Source organism: Pleurodeles waltl, chromosome 11 (genome assembly GCF_031143425.1).
Source record: "Pleurodeles waltl isolate 20211129_DDA chromosome 11, aPleWal1.hap1.20221129, whole genome shotgun sequence".
Lineage (NCBI taxonomy): Eukaryota > Metazoa > Chordata > Amphibia > Caudata > Salamandridae > Pleurodeles > Pleurodeles waltl.
Window position 1 is genome coordinate 986,426,341 of NC_090450.1, and position 20,327 is coordinate 986,446,667.

At 46.8% G+C, this 20,327-nt stretch overlaps 1 protein-coding gene across 5 annotated transcripts in view; it reads left to right on the top strand.

Annotated features, from left to right (window-relative positions):
* GNB1L (G protein subunit beta 1 like) overlaps positions 1 to 20,327 on the top strand; it is a 350,649-nt gene that overhangs the window by 17,296 nt on the left and 313,026 nt on the right. For all 5 annotated transcript variants that reach the window (XM_069215300.1, XM_069215302.1, XM_069215304.1 and 2 more), the window contains exon 2: positions 20,063 to 20,128. Coding sequence is in view for 1 of the 5 variants with exons in the window: in XM_069215299.1 (XP_069071400.1) it covers positions 20,123 to 20,128 (6 nt within the window). In the remaining 4 variants the exon portion in view is untranslated. The remainder of the gene's footprint in view (positions 1 to 20,062; positions 20,129 to 20,327) is intronic.

The window sequence follows — 20,327 nt, forward strand, 5'->3', positions numbered from 1 at the left end:
ACATTTAGGGCAGCAACACAACTCATGTGGATAAAAGTCTACAGTTTCCCATAGCTTATATTCTGGGGGTTCACCCCGGAGCTGTAGAGCAGCAAGCCATGCGATTGGTCCTTGTAAAAACAGCCCCAGTGCTCTGATCCGCCTACCCAGGAAGAGCTAGAAAGCACCTGCAGAGGAGCAGACCTTGCGGATAGCCAGTGTACCGTTAGCTGTAGCCGGGATTCTGGGGGCTGACCCGGTAGCAGAGCAAGCCATGGCAATGGACACTATGCATGCAGGCGCTAGAATGTACTTAGTGACCCAGAAGCGGCTGAGGGGCAACTCACGACACTGAGTTCTACTGAGTTTGGGACAGGGAGGGTTTTGATTAAACCTGCAGATAGATCTAGTTAAATTAAAAACGTGAGAGGACAAGAGAGGGGCTCAGAGGAGTGGATATGGGGAGCCTAGGTCAGGGGTCTTTCATCCCCTTTATGAGCCCAAACACACTCAAGCAGAAAGGATGCCCTTAATGCCTCCACCCTGGACTTGGACCGTCAGACTGAATGTCCAGGAGGATTAAACAGGGAGGGTCGTGGGAGTGGATGGGAGGGACCCCTGGGACTCATCTGCAGGTCTGACAGTGAAGAAAGACTAGGTCGTTTTCTTCCTTTCAGAGGATCCACGGCAGGTAGCGCTACTAGAGGGATGTAACAAAGGAGGGCAGCGCCATAATGTCAGCACAATGAATACCGTGCACAGAGGGAACCTGTCTTCCCACAGTGCCTGGAGTAAAAATGGCTGCCCTCCTGTGGATCAGAGGTTTATTTTGAGAGGTAAGTTCCATCGAGACCCAGCAGGCAGGTTGTGAGTCGTCAGGTGGGTCGAGGGGGTAAACAGGCACTAGGCAGGCGGGTGGGCAACGATGCATTTCGTGGTTCGTGGAGTGTCTCAAAGACTTCTTGTACAGCGCCAAGAATCATTTGTGCTTCAAGTGTGACACCGGTTCACACGATCCTGTGGCACATTGATAAATTGCTGATGGTTGGCTGTTTCGCTGGTCCTCCAGACCTCTCGGAAGTCAGGGCAACAGAGAATAAAAGGATAGTGTTTTATGATAGTCCTTTGCTTATAGAACCAATCTGTAACATTTTCATCAGAAATATTGACAGCAGGTTATATTAATGTAATCTTTACACGTATTTATAGAGCACACTTGCCTCTTTTGTATGTTCTTGTGGTGCTTTGGAGAGAGGCAAGGACAGAGTTGGAGACTAGAGCGAGATAGATTTGAGTAGGCTAGAGACCTACGACCATCTAGAAATGATATATCAATATATAATTATTATTATTCCTGCAACAGGGTGTGAAGGCTTGGTGCTGAGGGTAACCCAGTGGCCTTCAACCTAAACTCAAACTTCCAAAAATTCCCCAAACATGAACTCACACTCCAGTCTCTCTTATTAAAATAACTCTCTAGTGAAGCCGAAGTCCTGGGAATAATCACTTTCTGTTGGGCTTCATGGTTTGCCATATAAATTGATACAGTAGTTGCAATTAATATTCAGTGAGAGGAGACATCCATTCACCGTGTTTTTCGTCAGTCAGGTAATAAACCCCACGACTTCATCAAGGCTAGAAAAAGATGTCCATCAGGGCTAGAAATTAATGTACACATTCCTCATTAGTTACAAGCCACAAATAAAATATTATAAGTATTGCAGCCCTTAGCCAGACCTTTTTTCCACCTGCACCGTACCACTAGGACACATTTTACAGAATGCGTATTACCAAATATATCTCAATTTTATGATGAGAGTGGCTGCACCAGTGGATATTGAGTACAATGACTACCTTTGATGGTAGATGATAAGAGATGGAAGCATTATTTTGTGATGTTACCACAGGAGTTAGCTGAGCCAAAAAGATAAAGAAAAGAACTGCAGCGACAGACTAAAGAAAGTACTATCCGGTCATATGTTGGGGTTTTACCAGCCAGGGACATTTTAAAAGTTTGGGGGCCCTGGGCCAAACCTATTTTGCTGGCTCGTTTCCCAACAACTTTGTATTTGTGATATAGTTTCATCTAAAACGTGCCCATTAATCATATCTTAAAAGTTAAGCAATAGTACAAGAAAAAAGATAAATTATACACAATTGCATATTTAAAGTCCGCACCTGTATCCTTTAACATCTCTACTTTGCTCGAGTCGCCCTTGGACTGCCTGGAACCTCATGCAGCACACAGATTGGCAAGAAGTGGACCAAGGGGCACCCTGTATGAAGCTGTGGCATACTGGCAAACATTCTATGACCCAAAGAGGTATAGGCTAGTACAGCTAGACTAGTCGGATAAACTAATAAGGGGGTCCTTTCATAACAAATAACAAGGGGCCTCTTTGAATGGCGGGGCCCTGGGCCCGAGCCCAATTTGCCCATGCCTTAAAACGTCTCTGTTGGCAGCTCGTGTCTTCATTCAGTGATGAGCATATTAGTGTCAGTTGGAGCCCAGGAGAGGGCTTTAAGAGTGAGCTTCTGATTTTAACTTCATACATCCCTTCAGGATAGAGTGACCAGATTCTATAACCCAAAACTGGGACATTTAGCAAACGTAGAAGAAAGACTACAATTTCACATGGGCCCAGGGGCACAGAATGATTTAAATGACACTGCTCATCAACATTTAAAGACAGCCAAGGATGCACTATGGGACTTAATTAAATGCAACTTTTAAACCCAGCTTCATGAGTGTTAGTTAACTTGCTTTCTGATAAGAGCTGCTAACTCGTCCAGCCTTGTAGCACTTAAAACCTTCCTCCCTCTGTTTTCAGTCGCCCCACTCCGAAAACTGAGGTATGTGCTAAATTTTCCGAAATCTGTCGGGACAGCTGCTTTTAAAAGCAAGACTTTCCGAACAAATGCCTTGTCACTCTAAATTTGGGGCACGGATCTACCAAACGAAAGCTGCGCTCCATTGGTTGCTTCCTCAACTTCAGATGCATTCTCGCAGTGCATCCTGGGAATACTAGGTCATAGCATCAGGACTACAGCTCTTTCTGTTTCCATGCTCTCTACTGGAGTAGAACCGTGTTTCCCAGGGTTATGGAGTGCTTTTGGCTTCGGTAAGGGGTGGACAGAGCTTACAGAAGCCCTTTCCTCATGTGACATCCTAAAGTGCCGAGTTGCCTGTGCTGTAGCCATCAGTCATGGTTATTCAAACAATAAGGCTTTTCATTTTGATGTAAACTTAGTTAAAGATTATATGTTAGCTCAAAAGAGACATTTTCGCCCGCAATCTACTTTTGCAAAAAGGCATTGTCCGCCCATGTTGGGGAGTCGAAAGTCAATGCTCTTAGAAGGCCGTACTTTCTGTCTTCCTGGGGGAATAGCTATTTTCATCCCGGATACTTTGGGGTCTGATCACAGCTTCACTTGGGCACGATACCCATGTACTTAAGGTCAACTCTTTTCCACTTTTAGCAATGGAGAGCAGTTTTGGCAGCAGATATATTTTCCTGTTTCTCCAAACTTTTCCTGACTTTGGTATTGTGCGCTACATTGAGTTTATTTCCCAGTTTTCTAGATGTCCTGGTGTTAGTTCCCGTAATTCTACCCGACACTCTCACTATAGACCAGTGAGACACTGATACACTCACACTTTGGGAGTTTATTCCAGTGAAACAAAAAAGTTAGCAGAGCGGGGTGAAAAATCTTGCCAGTGGTGTAACGCAAAATCATGCACCCCCACCGGCACAGAATGGGATGAGCCCCCCTGAATTTCCAATATCTTATAGACATTCATTGGCCAAATAGGGGCCCCCCTGAAGTGCAGGGTTTGCGTTACACCCATTCGGTGTGCTGAACTGCCCCACTGGGTGTCCTAAAGGCCTCCCTAAGCCAGCCGGCGAGGAGGGGGTGGGGGGGGGGGGTGGGACCCACCATAATTTAAATGACACCCAGAACCCATATTCTGCTTTTAAAACAAGGTGATGGGGCGCCATCTTTATGGGTGCCAGATTAGTCATCTCGCATTAGCTTTTTCTTGTGCCCTCAAAAGTGGCTCTTTTGTGGTGAAAGACATAGGGGGTTATTCTAACTTTGGAGGAGTGTTAATCCGTCCCAAAAGTGACGGTAAAGTGACGGATATACCACCAGCCGTATTACGAGTTCCATAGGATATAATGGACTCGTAATACGGCTGGTGGTAAATCCGTCACTTTTGGGACGGATTAACACCTCCTCCAAAGTTAGAATAACCCCCATAATCATTTTGTTATTGTAGTTATATGGATTTTTCTGTTCATCTGTATTTTAACTGAATGAATGTCTTCTTCTTCCTTTTAACCTTTGCCTCTGTTACTTTTTTCCATCCTCTTATGTTCCTCGTTGTTTCTGCCTTCCTTCCTCAGGGCACGCAACTTCTAAATAGTCAAGATATGACCCCTCCCCACAGGGTGGAAATAGCATTTTACTTTTAAAGGTTTTTTTCTTTATTATAGTATTTATCAACTAGAAACGTTTAAGAAAGGAAAACTTGTGATGCTAATCTCTTATGTTCCGAAGATATTTATTCAATTGGAAGCTATAGAAAGCACAGCACATCACATTTTGTTAGCTTCAAGGTCCCATGGAGGCTCTCTCCTCCACAGGCATGGGGGGACGAAGGTAGAGCCCACTCGAGTGAGGACGTTCCTCAGTTGCAACCCCTGTTCAGAGCTGAGTTCTATTGATAACGAGTTCAGATATTTTGGGTGTTTCCTGAATTGCTTGTAACTTGCTTCTGATTTAAGGTTTGGGCTTGGGGCGTTCCAAAACCTGGTTCTTTGGACCCCAGGGGATATGCTTGTTTGTTTCAGTCATTCCTGCAGAGTGGAGTGCCAGTTTCCGAGTTGTGCCCCAGTCCTGAGGGCCTTGAACTTGACACTTGCCTCTATTGAGTGTCAAGCCCATCCAGTTTCCTGGTTTTGTAATTATATTTATATAGCGCTTACTACCCCAGACGAGGTAGTAAAAGCACTTTTTGGCAAGTAGCACACTACTCAGGAACCCAAAAGGATTAGTGTTAGGAAATATGAGTAATTTGAGCAGTGGACAGTGAGTCTGTTAGTTGGATTGAATAGAATAATGGAGGGAAGCGCCCAGAAAGTGTTAATTGAGAGATCATAGTAGTAAGATGAGGTCTGGGATAGGTAAAGTAGGGATACACGAGGGAGCATTTAGTAGTGTTGTTTGGGAGATCTTAGTAGTAAACAGGCTTGGGGTGAGCAAGGAAGTGTAGAGGGGGGGGGGAAGAGTCTAGGAGGATTATTTTGGAGATCACACTAGTAAAGTGAGGTTTGGGGTGAGCAAGGAGGTGTAGAGCAGGGAAGAGTCTAGGAGGATTATTTTGGAGATCCTAGTAGCAGAATGAGGTTTGGGATGAGGCAGAGAGTGGAGGTAGGGGATAGATTGAGAGAGATATAGGATGAGACAGAGTAGGGCACTCGAGAGAGTGCTTTTTTTCTCTCTTATCCAGTAGTAGTAGTAAAGTAAATCTATAGATGCATGATTATAGGGAATATATGGAATATATGTATAAAGAAGTTATTTTGTAGTGTTTCTGTCCTGTTAAAGCGTCTTTGAAGCCCTGTGTAAATTATGCTACAATAGTCCGCTCCACCCCTTCATTGGTTTGGAGGAATGGGATGTACATCTTGTGTGAGTAAAGCTTTTGATTCCCACCATCAGCCGGCGTGTTGACTTTGGGAGCAGTGAGAGCTTGAGGTTTAATGTAACACCCAGGTTACTTGACTTCAGAGGTGGCTGACGTTCCCTGTCTTCAGGCTATCAGTGGCCAGCTGTAGTATGGCGCGATACAAAGCATCCACTGTGGCTGCCCACACGCTAGCACATCAGGTTCTTGACGATTACTGGTCATTTCTTGCGCACAAGATTGACTTTGCTCCTTTGGTGTTTTGGGCCACAAATCCAAAACATTCAAAATAAACTAAAATAAAACAAAGTGTCTTTATTAAAGTTTTTTTTTTTTCCTGGGTGTTCCAGAGCCACCGTCGGCTCACAGTTTTCCACTAGGTGGACAAAAATGCTTCTGTTTCTTATCTTTCCTAATGCATCTGGTAAAGGTATACATACTTATGCTGTTCCTTCATAGTCAATGTTTGGGACACAAGCAGTCTTTGAATGTATCAATTGCTGCAGAAATTGCGTTTGCCAAGGGTTCAGAGAGGCTCGTGGCGAGCGGTGGGGCCACCAGAAGATCTGGCAGATTTGGCTGCCAGTAGCTCAGAAATCGCTGCTCGTGGCAGGAGTAGTTTTTGGGGGGGTGAGGGTGGGATTTGTACAGGCCTACAAGCAGGAATATTATATATCCTAGGTAATTGGGACCCTGTCTAGCGGTCTACACATTCCAGATTCTACTACTTGATGGACCCCGCCTCTAGGCTAAGCTGGTCACAAAGGGTAACAACAATGGCTCCTTGCATCATTCATGAGTGGGGTCTATAAACCAGCTGGTCACACGGACTTTAGTCATCATTATGGTTCAGTCTGATTGGCTTTCCCGCCGGAGCTGGTTCCAGAGGCTCTCAGGGCAGGCAGGATAGATGGGCTTGTTTCTTCTTTTAACTTTGGGCTTCGATCTTGAGTTGGATTCCAGAAGATGCCCAGGGTTAAGGGCAGCAGTTTGTTTTCCTGCTTGGTCCTTTATCATCCGACCGACTAGAGTAAAGGGAATAGTCCTGCTACCGGGGCTTCATGGTGTGATGGACATCAACGGAATGCTAGAAGGAAAGAACATCCGTCAATCTTGGAAGATATACATGGACCATTTAGTACCCTCATGGCCAAGCAAGGATGGTTTCTCCCTTGATGGACTTCTAGCACCACCCTCTGATTCCCCCACCACACTTAATTCTCTACTTGTGCAGGACCAGTCAATGAAGTCACCTGGAATATTGCTATTCTTTGTTCCTGACTTCTCCTGAAACCCTCAGGTATCCCCTACAGTGCAAACTGAATGCAACCCGTCTTGCCTTCACCCGCCCTAAGAGTTTTTTTGTCTCCCAAGCCTTTAGGACGGCTACCGGTGTCCAAGCACATTGGGTTTTAAATACATGTGCATGGTCTTCTGTGCCTTTCCCGGCACAGGACCTGGCGATCTACAGGATAGGGTTCATCACCATCAGGGGGTTTGCTTCCTCAGGTCTACAGATGCTCTTCTGTAGAGCCCCCCACTTTCTGTTGGGTTCACCTACCTGGCCAGGCTCTTTCCCTAGATGTTGCGAAGATCTGGAACTCACTGCCTTCTCTCCTTAGAAGGGTCAGTCTGTTGCTCCTGTTTTATCAAACCCTGAAAACTTGGCTGTTCTTTGATGAGTCATTCTCTGTTCTCTTTTCTGTTTACTTGCACCAGGGCTCCTTTCCAGGTAACATCTCCTTATAAGTCCCTATTACACTCGAACATGTCTGTTGGGTGTTGATGAACGGCCCTTTGTGTGGACTCTGTGGTCAGACACCAGGAGGGAACTGATCCAGTCTGCCTCCTTCTAGCTGATAAATTGCCTTTTCCTCTCTTTCCAAAGATCATTTGTAGAGTGAGGTTGGAGGACATGTAAGGGCCTCGTTGACTCTGCTTCCTGTTTGACAGGTAAGTCTTAAACCAACACGAGCACCGGTGTCCACATTCCACCTCCCGGTGACACATCCCCGCTGAATGGGCAGGAATTCCTGAGCTCCACTGGAGGGGAAAGTCAATTTTATTCTGTGAATGCAGTCCCTGCACATCTGATGCATGTGCTGGGGCGGATTATGGCCATTGTTGCTACATCTCCAGGCCGAGGACTTCCTGATTGTGTTGTCTGATGTGTTTTCATTGGCAATATTCAGGGCTGGACTGGAACACAATGGCCGCCAGCTGCTTTTGTCAGCCTGTCGTGTCAATGTGTGTTTCAACAAAGGTGGGTGTTTCTAGCAGTCAGGCAGCTCTGTTTTGAAGGTGCCTCGTTTCTTTCGTGTGGGTATGTGTGTGTGCATCCATGTGTGCTTACCGATGAGTTCCTGTCTCTGGTAGGCAGTGGGTCTGTTGAGGTGCTGTCTCTTGTCTGTCTCTGTGTGTGGGGGGCGGATGTCTCTGGTAGTCAGACACCTGTGTTGTGCAGGTGCCTCGTCTCTCGTGTGTGTACACAAGAATCAAGTGCATGTTTCTGGTAGGCAGTGGCTCTGTTGAGGTGCTGTCTCTTGTGTGTTTGTGTCCAGGGCGGGTGTCTGGCAGTCAGACACCTCTGTTGTGCAGGTGCCTCTCGTCTCGTGTGTGTGTGTGTACTGATGCATCAAGTGCATGTCTCTGATAGGCAGTGGCTCTGTTGAGGTGCTGTCTCTTGTGTGTCTGTGTGGGTGTCTCTGGTAGTCGGGCACCTCTGTCTCTCGTGTGTGTGTGTGTGTACTGATGAATCAAGTGCATGTCTCTGATAGGCAGTGGGTCTGTTGAGGTGCTGTCTCTTGTCTGTATGTGTGTGTGGGGCGGATGTCTCTGCTAGTCAGACATCTGTGTTGTGCAGGTGCCTCGTCTCTCGTGTGTGTGTACTGATTAATAAAGTGCATGTCTCTGGTACGCAGTGGCTCTGTTGTGGTGCTGTGTGTTGTGTGTCTGTGTGTGGGGGAGTGTCTCTGGTAGTCAGCCACCTCTGTTGTGCAGGTGCCTCTTGTCTCTCGTGTGTGTGTGTGTAGTGATGAATAAAGTGCATGTTGGTTCTTTAGTGTCTGTGTCTCCTCGCGTGTGGATATGTGTGTAGCTAAGAGAGCAGGTCTCTGTCTAGTGTGCACCTTTGTGAAGCTGCCTCCTGTCTCTTGTGAGAGCCTGCAAATCTGCGGTAGTCAGTGGCTCTATTGTTGGGTTTCGTCTTGCGTGAGTCAGTGTAGCACTGGAGCAGACCTCTAGCAATTAGTTGGCTTTGCTGTGGAGGCCCCCCTCCTTCAGGTGTGTGTATGTGTGTCTGGTCATCAGTGGGGCATCTTTGGCAGTCATGCGACTTTTGTTGTTTAGGTTCGTTGTGTGTGTGTCTCCATCAGTCATGTGGCTGTCTTTTCGACATAGCTTCTCTTTATTATTTCTGCAGAGAGGGTGGATGTTTCTAGCTGGCACGCGTGCCCTTCTGCTCATGCACTCTTGTGTTTTTACTGTTGAGGAGATCAGGTTGACATAAGGCCACCTCGTGTGCTTCTGGTGTGTTTCGTTGTCCGCATCAGATCTTCATGAAACCACTGACTTGCCAGTAAACTTAACAGATTTGGAAATTCAAAAGCCATGCCACGGATCCCTCATTGCCAGACTGAGAGTAGACACCCCCGTCGGGATGGACAGTTAAAACAACAATTCAATCACAACACTTGCATTTTCTTGAAACATTTTTAAAAGAGTGGTTTTGAGTTTCTTAATCTATATATAGAAAGTCATGACAGCATTCTGTTGTCCTTATAGTGCTTATGTCCTTAGTCTTGTACTTTCAAAGCACTGTAACAACCACAGTATGTAGCAGTGGGATTATAGATCTGTGAGTGTTGTGTCTTGTCAGGATGTGGTGATGACTGTGCTGAACATCTAGCGCCCGGACTGCGCACCCTGTCGGTGGTGAGCTGTACGAGGTTGGCCCCTGGCCTTTAGTTCAGGCAGAGCACCGAAATAAATCCTATTATTGGTGATAGTTTTACCAATACTTTGGTGGTGATGAGACGCGACATTGGTAGTAGTGGAATTTTGACCGCACATTGATTGGTAACTGTCACTATGGAAGTGGCATGACTGTTTGTGAACATGAAAGAGCATCTGATCATATCTGACCACGCTCGCGACTTTCACCAGGGCCCGCGTCTGCGTGATCACGTGGATGGAGACACATTCTCATCTATCTCAGGTTTAGGATGTTCTGTCATCACACAGCAGCATCACTCTTTATTATTCATGTGGCATCTTCAGAGAGTAACACATGTGCCCGCTTTGCTCAGAAGAGTGCAGAGATGGTGTCAAGCCCTCAAGAGTGCAGAGATGGGGACAAGCCCCTCAAGAGTGCAGAGATGGGGACAAGCCCCTCAAGAGTGCAGAGATGGGGACAGGCCCTCCAAGAGTGCAGGGATGGGGACAAGCCCCCAACAGTGCAGGGAGTGGGCAACCCCACAAGATTGCAGAGATGGGGACAACCCCACAAGAGTGCAAAGGCCCCCAAGAGTGCAGAGATGGGGGGGTAATCCCCCAAGAGTGCAGATATGGGGACAAGCCCCTCAAGAGTGCAGAGATGGGGGCAGGCCCCTCAAGAGTGCAGAGATGGGGGCAGGCCCCTCAAGAGTGCAGGGATGGGGGCAGGCCCCTCAAGAGTGCAGGGATGGGGGCAGGCCCCCCAAGAGTGCAGGGATGGGGACAGGCCCTCCAAGAGTGCAGGGATGGGGACAAGCCCCCAACAGTGCAGGGAGTGGGCAACCCCACAAGATTGCAGAGATGGGGACAACCCCACAAGAGTGCAAAGGCCCCCAAGAGTGCAGAGATGGGGGGGGGGTAATCCCCCAAGAGTGCAGATATGGGGACAAGCCCCTCAAGAGTGCAGGGATGGGGGCAGGCCCCCCAAGAGTGCAGGGATGGGGGCAGGCCCCCCAAGAGTGCAGGGATGGGGACAGGCCCCCCAAGAGTGCAGGGATGGGGACAAGCCCCCAAGAGTGCAGGTATGGGGCAAGCCCCCAGAGGGCAGAGATGGGACAAACCTTCAGTACTCCTAGTCGGCTTCAGGTCACACCACAGAGCCACCCACAGCTTCTCAGGAAGAGTGATGTACCTCCAGAAGCGAGCCTGAGGCTGGCTCCTGTACTGCATAGTACCTGGTGTCTTGTACTAAGAGTCCATGCTGATGACAGTCCCAACAGAGCCTGAGTAAGGGCACGCCGGAAGCCCTCCTTCCTCCAGGGTGGAGTACTGGAGAGTGGATCCTGCCTGCCCCAAACCGAGTGAGGTCCTACAGACTGCTCTTGAAGCTGCAAACTTCAGGAGGCTCTTGAAGCTGCAAACAAAAGAGGAAGAAGATGGCTGGCCGGAGGCTTTTATGGACTGTGACATTCTTATTTATTGTTTGGTCACTGGTGTTCTATTGGAGATTCTTTCAAGGTGCTGCCTAGAAGTGGCAAATAAAGGTGATAGGCATGATGCTAGCCTCCTGTCTTGCCATAAAATCTTGGCACCCCTAGACCTGAAATAGCTCAGTATGTATTTTCCAACTAACAGTACAGTGGGGCGGCGCTATCGAGACTGACAATGCTGAACAGGGAATGTGGTTTTATGATTGAGGTATTGAGGGGCATATTTACAAGCCCGTTGGGCCCCTTAGCGCCACCATAGTGCCATTTTATGCCACGGCGGCACTAAACAGGCCCTCACCCCGTGCCATATTTACAAAGTGACGCAATGCTAGCATTGCACCACTTGCTAAAGCCCTGGGCCACATTTTACCTGCGCCAGATATAATGTATGCAAGGGGGCATTCCCCCTGCAGGGAGGCCCAAAAAAATGGCACAGTGAAATTTAAAGATTTCACTGCGCCATTCTAGGGTCGTTTTTATAACACCCGCCCAGGGTAGGCGTTAAAGTGACACTAATGTTTTATCCTATGGGCCTCCCCGAGCTTTCCTGGACACTTTTGACGCTAGTCCAGCAAAGCAACACAATTGTGTCAAAAATGATGCTGCTATTGTGCTAATGTGCACTGTAGTACGCGCAGCCTTGTAGGATTTGGGATTATTTCAAACTGGGCATCTCTTGTTCCGGTCTTGAGGATGATAGCCGCTTGGGGGCATTTGCTTCTCCTTTGCCCTCTTCCAGGGCATTTCCATTTCACAGAAGGGACTAGAGAAGCCTCTGCAGCCCCATCAGTGATACAAAATTTGCAGACACATATTTCAGACCCCACAATATGCAGGTGTAGTCCCTCATTTGCATGAGGGTGTTCTCCCATGCAAATGAGGACGAGGAAAGGACAGTCCCTGTGGCATATTACAGCAGCAGGTGCCTGTGCCAATGGTGCCTCCTGGGGAGTTAGTTGTGAGGGGACTCTGTGGGTCCTCCAGGAACCATCCCACAGTTGTGTAGGATCCGCCTGCAGTGAAACACACAGTGATGGTATGACCTGCCCAGCAGGCTCTCACTGCCGCAGTCTCTCCTGGGATGTGGCGGGCTAGCGCATGCGCTGGAGAAGGCGCACCTTGTGTGCAATCACACTCACAACCCAGGTGTGAATGCATGCTTTTCACTTGCTGTGCTTGCACTTCTCAAGGAATATTATCAAAAATGTGAGTAAAGAGACAGCTTTGCACTGCATCTGCAAGGATGCATTGACGGGTGGGGGGCTCTAGGAGCCTTACCAGTCTGGGACCAAAATATTGAAACATAATTAAAATGAGACACATTCTTTGCTAAATGTTTTCAGAATTGCAATAAATTAATCACAGCTTTCAAAGCCAAACTGATTTCAAGCCACCTGTACCTGGTGTCTTATTAAGGCCACCTAAAATCCAGAAAGAAAAATAAAAGAATAGCCTAGGAGGCCAGTGTTTTTTTTAGGTCGAAGTTTACAAGCTAGCATAGCTGTCTGGTTTGCTAAAGACATTTTTGGGACATTCGGAAAGCTTCCCTGGGAATGTATTCTGTCTGTTGCTTACAATTGGCTTTGTGGTTTGTAACTCACATTTTCTGCCTTTATATTTGCTAGCTTTATTTGCGTTAGGCTGTCCAGGCTGAGTTCTCCCTTCCGAGGAGCAAAGCATTTTCACGCCAAGTCCCTTTGTATTCTTCCACCAATGCTCCTTTTTGTAAACAGGCCTGTAAATCTTATTCTTATCTTGTCACATTTGCTGTGCACTCAAAGACAGAGGTCAAATGTCAGGCTTTGTCTTCCAAGGAGGTTGGTATTTACTTGTCTTTCTTTGACTTTAGAGTGAGAGGATTTATGTGACAATCTTACTGGATGCTGGGGGGTAGGAAATGTTTTTTTTTTTCTAGCACACAGCAACATTTAAATTAATTGTGCAAGTATTTCGGAATTGTGAACGCACAAATGAAGCACATTTATCGTTATTTCTGAAGTGTTTTGGAAACAAATACTTTTAACATGATCAAAACAAATCAATATACTAGTTGATGCCATTTCCACGCATTGTGTGTGCGCTGTATAGTTTTATTAGTAAAACTGCAGGTCTGTGCAAATGTAATGGTCATTTCAATTGAAAATGTGTTGTCTGTAATGGCGGTGTGCTTCCGCACCATCCATACGCCACTCCATTCTACTCTGCACCACTTCACGCCGCTGCACATTAATTCAAGCTGCACCATTCCACTCTACGCCACTGAGCTCTACACCTCTCTACTCTACTCTGTCAATGCACTCTGTGCCACTTTGTACCACTGCTCTCTTTTTCCACTGTACTCTACACCACTCCACTGTAGGTCACTCCAATCTACTCTGCACAACTCCACGCCACTCTGCAACACTGCACTCTATGCCAGTACACTTTATGCCAATGCACTTTACTCTGTAACACTTACCTCTATGCCCTGCACTCTGCACCAATCCACTGTATGCCACTCTAATCTACTCTGCACCACTGCACTCTACACCACTTTACTCAACGCCACTCTACAGAGCTGCACTCTGCCCTGCACCACTGTATGCCACTTCACTCTATTCTGAAACAATCTACACTACGCCATTCTACCCTAAACCACTGCACTCTATGCCAATGTACTCTACACAGCTGCACTCTACGCCAATGTACTTTGCATCACTACACTACGACATTCTACTCTGCAACACTGCACTCCGCTACTTAACTCTATGCATTCTACGCCACTCCACTCTGCATCACTGCACTCTACGCCACTGCCTTCTGCACCAGTTTATGCCATTGCATTCTTTGACACTCCACTCTGCACCACTGCACTCCACTATGTACCACTCTAGTATATGCTACTGCATTCTACGACTCTGCATTGTACGCCGCTGAATTCTACGCCGCTGCACTCTTTTACTGTAGTCTGTCACTCTACATCAGTCCACTCTACTCTCCTGTACGCTACTCTATGCAACTACACTCTGTGGCATTCCACTCTTCAACACTCTACTCCACTCTTCACCATTCCACACGATACTCCACCCCGCACTCCTTTACGCCACTAACTTTTAGCCATGCAGAACAGCAGCCACCCTGGTGAACAACATGGCTAAAACACATTGGCAAAGCCACTAGCTCTTCCATAGGGGAGAACTATTGGCTTTGCAAATGCTTGTTACCTGTATGACATCCATCTTGCTCCAATCGCAGACTTGGTGTTGACTAGAAAGCAGTGCATTTAGGAGTTGGACTACCTGTTTCTTAGCCACAAATGTAGATGTTACATTTTTTCTTCCTTCTCTCTCTACCGAAATCTATTCCCCAAAACTAGTTAATAGATAAATAATTCACTCCAGGTCCTGTTGCTGGCCTCTTTCGGGCACAGATGATAATTTACACTCTAATCCGGTTTACAAACTGTGTGGGGAACAACTGCACACCAATATATTTTCTGTTTCGCTTTTCGTCAAAAATAACTCGGTGAAGTGCAAAGAAAGAAAACTGGCAAAGAAAACGTAAAACATGCAGTTCTCACCGAGCGGAAACTCGGTACCCTTTGTTATAGCGCCTTCGGAGTAGTAGGTAATATCTGAACGGGGCGGTAATGCTGCCCCAAGTTAATACCGCTCTGGGCGATATCAGCATTTGCAAGGTATGGTATGACCAGTGCTTACTTTGTAAATACAAAGGTGCCGGTGCCCAAAGCCCTTCTCTTAAACATGCGGCTTCTGTAATTAAATGTGTGAGCACGGAATACTGAGGCAGCGTAATCCTAAAGCCATCTCTGGCCTCTTCAATCCATAGAAAGCCACTCGCTGCCCCTTCAGCTCACTCTTGAAGCTTTTACTTTCTCCCTTTGTGACGCTTTTTCGTTTTTCCCTTCCCCCGTCTTTCCCATATGTGTCTTTTGCTCGCAGAAAATGCTTGAGGCATAAGAATGAGCCCCGGCCCTCAAAAATAAGTGCTGGTGCTCAGCACTGGAAACAACAAGCACAAATTAAGCACTGAATATGACCACACCAGAAAATGTGTTATCTCTTGCACCCAGACTCAGGTTTGAGGCCGCCATCCCTAGACGTGGCTGTACCTCAGTGAGGCGGCGAGGATGGAGCCGGGTCCCTGAAGCTGGTCCCACTCCACACAATGTGTTATCTCTTGCACCCAGACTCGGGTTCGAGGCCGCTAGATGTGCGCTGGACCTCAGTGAGGCGGCCGAGGGTGGAGCAGGCTGCCTGAAGCTGGTCCCACTTCACACCAGACAATGGGCCTGATTACAACTTTGGAGGAGGTGTTAATCCGTCCCAAAAGTGACGGATATACCACCAGCCGTATTACGAGTCCATTATATCCTATGGAACTTGTAATACGGCTGGTGGTATATCAGTCACATTTGGGACGGATTAACACCTCCTCCAAAGTTGTAATCAGGCCCAATGTGTTATCTCTTGCACCCAGATGTGGGTTTGAGGCCGCCATCCCTAGACGTGGCTGGACCTCGTGAGGTGGCCGAGGGTGGAGCAGGCTGCCTGAAGCTGGTCCCACTCCACACCAGACAGTGTGTTATCTCTTGCACCCAGACTCTGATTCGAGGCCGCCATCTCTAGATGTGCGCTGTACCTCAGTGAGGCGGCCGAGGATGGAGCAGGCTGCCTGAAGCTGGTCCCACTCCACACCAGACAATGTGTTATCTCTTGCACCCAGACTCGGGTTCGAGGCCTCCATCCCTAGACGTGCGCTGTACCTCAGTGAGGCGGCCGAGGATGGAGCAGGCTGCCTGACGCTGGTCCCACTCTTGTTTCATTGGCGTAGGAGTTTCACACATGTCGCGACAGACGTATTTGTGAGTGCACTACTGTCATTAGGAGGAGATGCGTGGAGTGTTTGAAGGTTTGAGTACTCTCCCATTGGTGGCCATGACTTGGGTCTGTTTTTCCCCTCTTCGTCCTCACCTGTGCCTCACTGAAGTTGGGGTTAGTGACTCAGACACCGGGCGAGGCCTGTGAGATGAGTGTTTTGTACTCAGCCACATAGGCCGCTTACCTTTCCCCCGGGAGCATTACAATATTATAAATGGGAGCACGAGATATTAAAGTTCAGATTTTCATCGCACGCTGCCCCAGAGGCATGGTACTTTCCGAACTTGGTATATTTTTTCTGTGTTTTGCAAGAAATGCACACGGATCCTGCGAGAATGCCTGCCCTTACCATTAGTACAGCGTCATAGCACTCTCATCCTCTGGGGGGCGCCTTTCCACACACTGCTGGGGGCTGTCACTGCAAAGCCTTTTCCCAGACCCTTAAAGGTCCCCCACACCAGTAGCAGCGCTTGATTTTGGGTCTGGGTCAGAGAAGGGCATGTCTGAAGGCTTCTGCTCTCACCTGGCTCCATTGATGAGAAGGCGAGGCTTAGCTCATAGGACGTGGTATGCAAGTTGAGTGTAATGCTGTATAACCAGGACCACTGGAATTAGGCGATTGTGCGGCGATTTTCACATAATTGAAGATTTGATGCATTTGCCACCTAGTTAATCATTTGCCACATAATCTGCAGATCTTTAAAAAAAAAAAAATAGTTTCTTGCTCAAACGGTTCAAAAGTTACTAAAAACACAGCACCGTATGATGCCGTGCAGTCGAAGGACATTTGCAAAGGATGATTGGTCACCAGTCTGTTGGGTATTGCTATATTTAGGTGTTAAACTGGTACTAATGAATTGCAACTAATCCACAGAAAGTGTTGCTACGTTTCAAAACGACAAAATAATGAGGTAATAGTATCACAAAATGTGCCACATAATTTGCCTTTCCTTGTCGCATAATGTAATTAACCTTGCTGCATAGTTTGGCCCTCCCCTGACGCATTATTCCAGTTCCCCTGTGTATAACACAAACATTACACTTAGAATAATTATGAATGTCCAATCTGACTTAGTTCTTCAAAAGGAAAATCTCTTGTAAACTTGTCGAACATCATAAAAACCAATGGTATCAGAATGACACATTAAAAAGTTCCACTTTTTATTTTGTTTTTATTTTAATTGTTTTAATTGAATTTTATTTTATTCAGTATTTTGGGCCTCTTTGGGTTCTTTCCACAGGTTCATGGGCTGCTTTGAATCACACCTCATTGGAAACAATGGCCAGCTATTCGCCTATGGTGCTTCAGCGCATAATCAACCTCAGAGCTGTCCAGTGACATGGAATCTTGTAACCTGAATGTTTGGAGTAGCTCTGGGAAAGACTAGTCAGAAAAGAGTCCCTGAGGGACTTGCTACAATCCTCTCTTCAAAGTCTTGAATCCTTAAAGGGGTGTTTTGGAAAAATAAACCCGTACCCGAATCAAAATTTTAAAGTAAGCCAAAGTTGGATTAAGAGTTAATAACTCAGTGTTCTTGATTTATTTGAGTCGTGGTTGATTTTTGTTTTTGGTGCCTCAGGGTTCTTGGACTACTGAGATGAGTATTTCTAAATGTACCTTGTGTGGTCAAGATGTTCTGATTCCATTAACATGTGGGATCTCCAGCTACAGAACCTGCCAGGTTTGGTAGCTCACAAACTTTGAAGCTTATATGTTGGACCGCTGCAAAATGTCGAACCGTGTAATTTCTGGTGGACACATGGACCTGAACTGACACCCTTTTTTTAGAGGTGACGACTTATTTGGACTTTGTACTGTTTCATCTTAAGCAACCTTGGAGGTTGTAATAATCGGTCAATAGTTAGTCATCAGAGGAGTTATCCTCAACGAAAGGGGTAAGGACAGGCTACAAACATGGGGTTGAGTTACAACCTGACCTCCTAATGACAAAAGTGGTACACGAAGGGCCACGCTTTCAAAACTGTCAAACCTCTGGCAAACGTGGTGGTTCACCAGTGCACGGCTTGCTGTGTCAGGAGGCCCCGAGGATGGCAACTTGTGGTGATGGGCTTGTGCTCATACAGGGCAGATGAGAGAGTAGTGTTCACCAGGGATGCAACAGGAGGGAAAGGGTCCCCTGTGTCTCTGAATAGGCAAATATTAATGCAGGGAATCGTGTTCATTGTAGAGCCCTTCCTCGTGACCACCGTGCTGGGTCCCCACTACGACTTTTGAGGCCATCAGGAAAGGTGTCTCAGAACAGACATGAAATCAACACATTTGGCCTCTTTGAATGCTGGAACTGACGGAGTCCCAAAATGGCAGCCATCTTAACTTTATCCTAGCTCTGCATACGTACAGTTACGTAGCGTGCTGCACCACAGCCAGGTGCACCAAAGGTTAGCCCACTTGCACTTAGTGTTACAACAGTTTCTGCTCCTCCATTTTTGTTGACAGGGTCTAGGAATTCAGGAATTGCTCTACTGGACTGTTTGTGTTGACTGAAATACTCCAAGGCATGACAGCAGGTAGGATCAGGGCTTCAGTCTTCCGAGCCAAGAGGGCACATGCATTACATATCACCTGCATCTAGGAAAACACTTGTGCAGGTCCACTTAGTTTTTGGGGTGAGGTTGTTTAAATGTCTGGAGGCAGACCCGACTTCTACTCACATTTCTTGCCATCTGGACAGCAGCCCTTTACCGATCAGATGAAATGAATTGTTCAAAGTGTGGCTGCCAGTGCTGGCCCCATCACTCTAGAGAAGCACCTATGGATTTCAGGCATCCTCCCTGGCAAGGCTGCATGGGGAAGTGATAGTTGCTGGCAGAGCAAGAATGTTCTGCAGTGGGTTTCTATGAAAACCTGCCACTCGACGGGTACCAATCCGTGGAAGCTGCAGTGGAAGGAACCTTCTGTATCCAAGGCAAATAGATGCTCTGGGAGATGATATGTGGGTTGGCCGGACCATGTTGTTCTGCGAGAAGAAGCCATCATTCATTTGTTGTATTTGTGAATAGGCCACTCATTGGTGGTGAGACGTTTATGGTATGATGCTGCATGCTTGACTGTGGTCGGAGTTCAGACCAAGGAGTTCTGTTGGCTCTCTCAGGCATGATTTCACAGGGAGGGGTATGTGTTGCTTGGAAAGCATAGCTTTGCCAACCAGATGACTTTGATGCTGAGATGTGCTCATGGAGGGATAACATCGGAGACTTGAGAACTCAGAAAGATTAAGATTTTGCCCTATGTAGCCATACAGTGCTCCTAAAAACCAGTATGATCCAAGAAATTATGACTTTTTTGCTTTCATGTACCTACTAAATCCTAGCATCCTTGCGATACAAGTCACTATACATTGAGCCTTGACAAAGTTGGTGAGAAAACTGAATATCCTGTCATCTTTTCGTATTGGAGGATATAACATTGTGCACAACATTCGTAGGCGGTAGTCCGTCTTCTGCAGACATTGTGTATAAAGGGAGTCATTGAGTCCAACATCCGCGAGGGCTGCTGCTAACTGTATAATGGTTGAGTTTAGGCCGGGGCCATGGTGGACCCATGCATGCCTCATGCATTCAGACCCACCAGTACTTGGGTTTGATACCGAATGAAGACTTCGGAACGTTGGGCACGGTTGCTGGTTAGTGTGTATTATCAGCTTTCCAGGAGCACTCCTCCATTTAATTTGTGTGAATTCCAGGAAGTATGTCCCAATTCTATCAGTGGTCCAAGGAAGCAAATGGCCAACTTATCTTGTGAATTGGATCCAGAGAATGGAGGCTCCTGTTTGAAGCTTTGCTCATATTGCATGAACCTCACAAGGGTCTCCGCTCTGCATGTGCGGTGGTCACTTTTGTAAATGTTAGGTCGGTGTCAGACTAGACCAACACAGTTCAGTTATAAACTTTGTAAAGAACCATGGGGACACAATCGGGCTCTCTCCACTTGTTTAACAAAGACCTCCGCACAAATGTGAGTGGATCTGGCTGGTGATAGAAGTGCTGCTGATTTAAGCTGTTTTCTTCGCAGTGTTTGTTGTGTCAGTAACAAAGCTCCTCTCTTCCTTGTCTCTGTTTTGTTTTAGTATTTCCATTTTGGAGATAATCTTCATCGGTGAAGTCCAGCTCTCTGAATCCTGACGCCCATGTCGGTAAGACCCCCACCCACATCATAGACTAAGTTGGAGTGTTTTTTTGAAACTTTGTTATAAAATCGTTTTGTGTGGATTAAATATTGTTGCTGTGAAAGATTTATTTTTTGGCCCAAAATGCTTTCAGGCGGTTAGATTTGTGATAAGTTGCAGTGAAAGAAAACGGGTACTTGCTTAGTAAAATAAGGCCAGAAAAGAT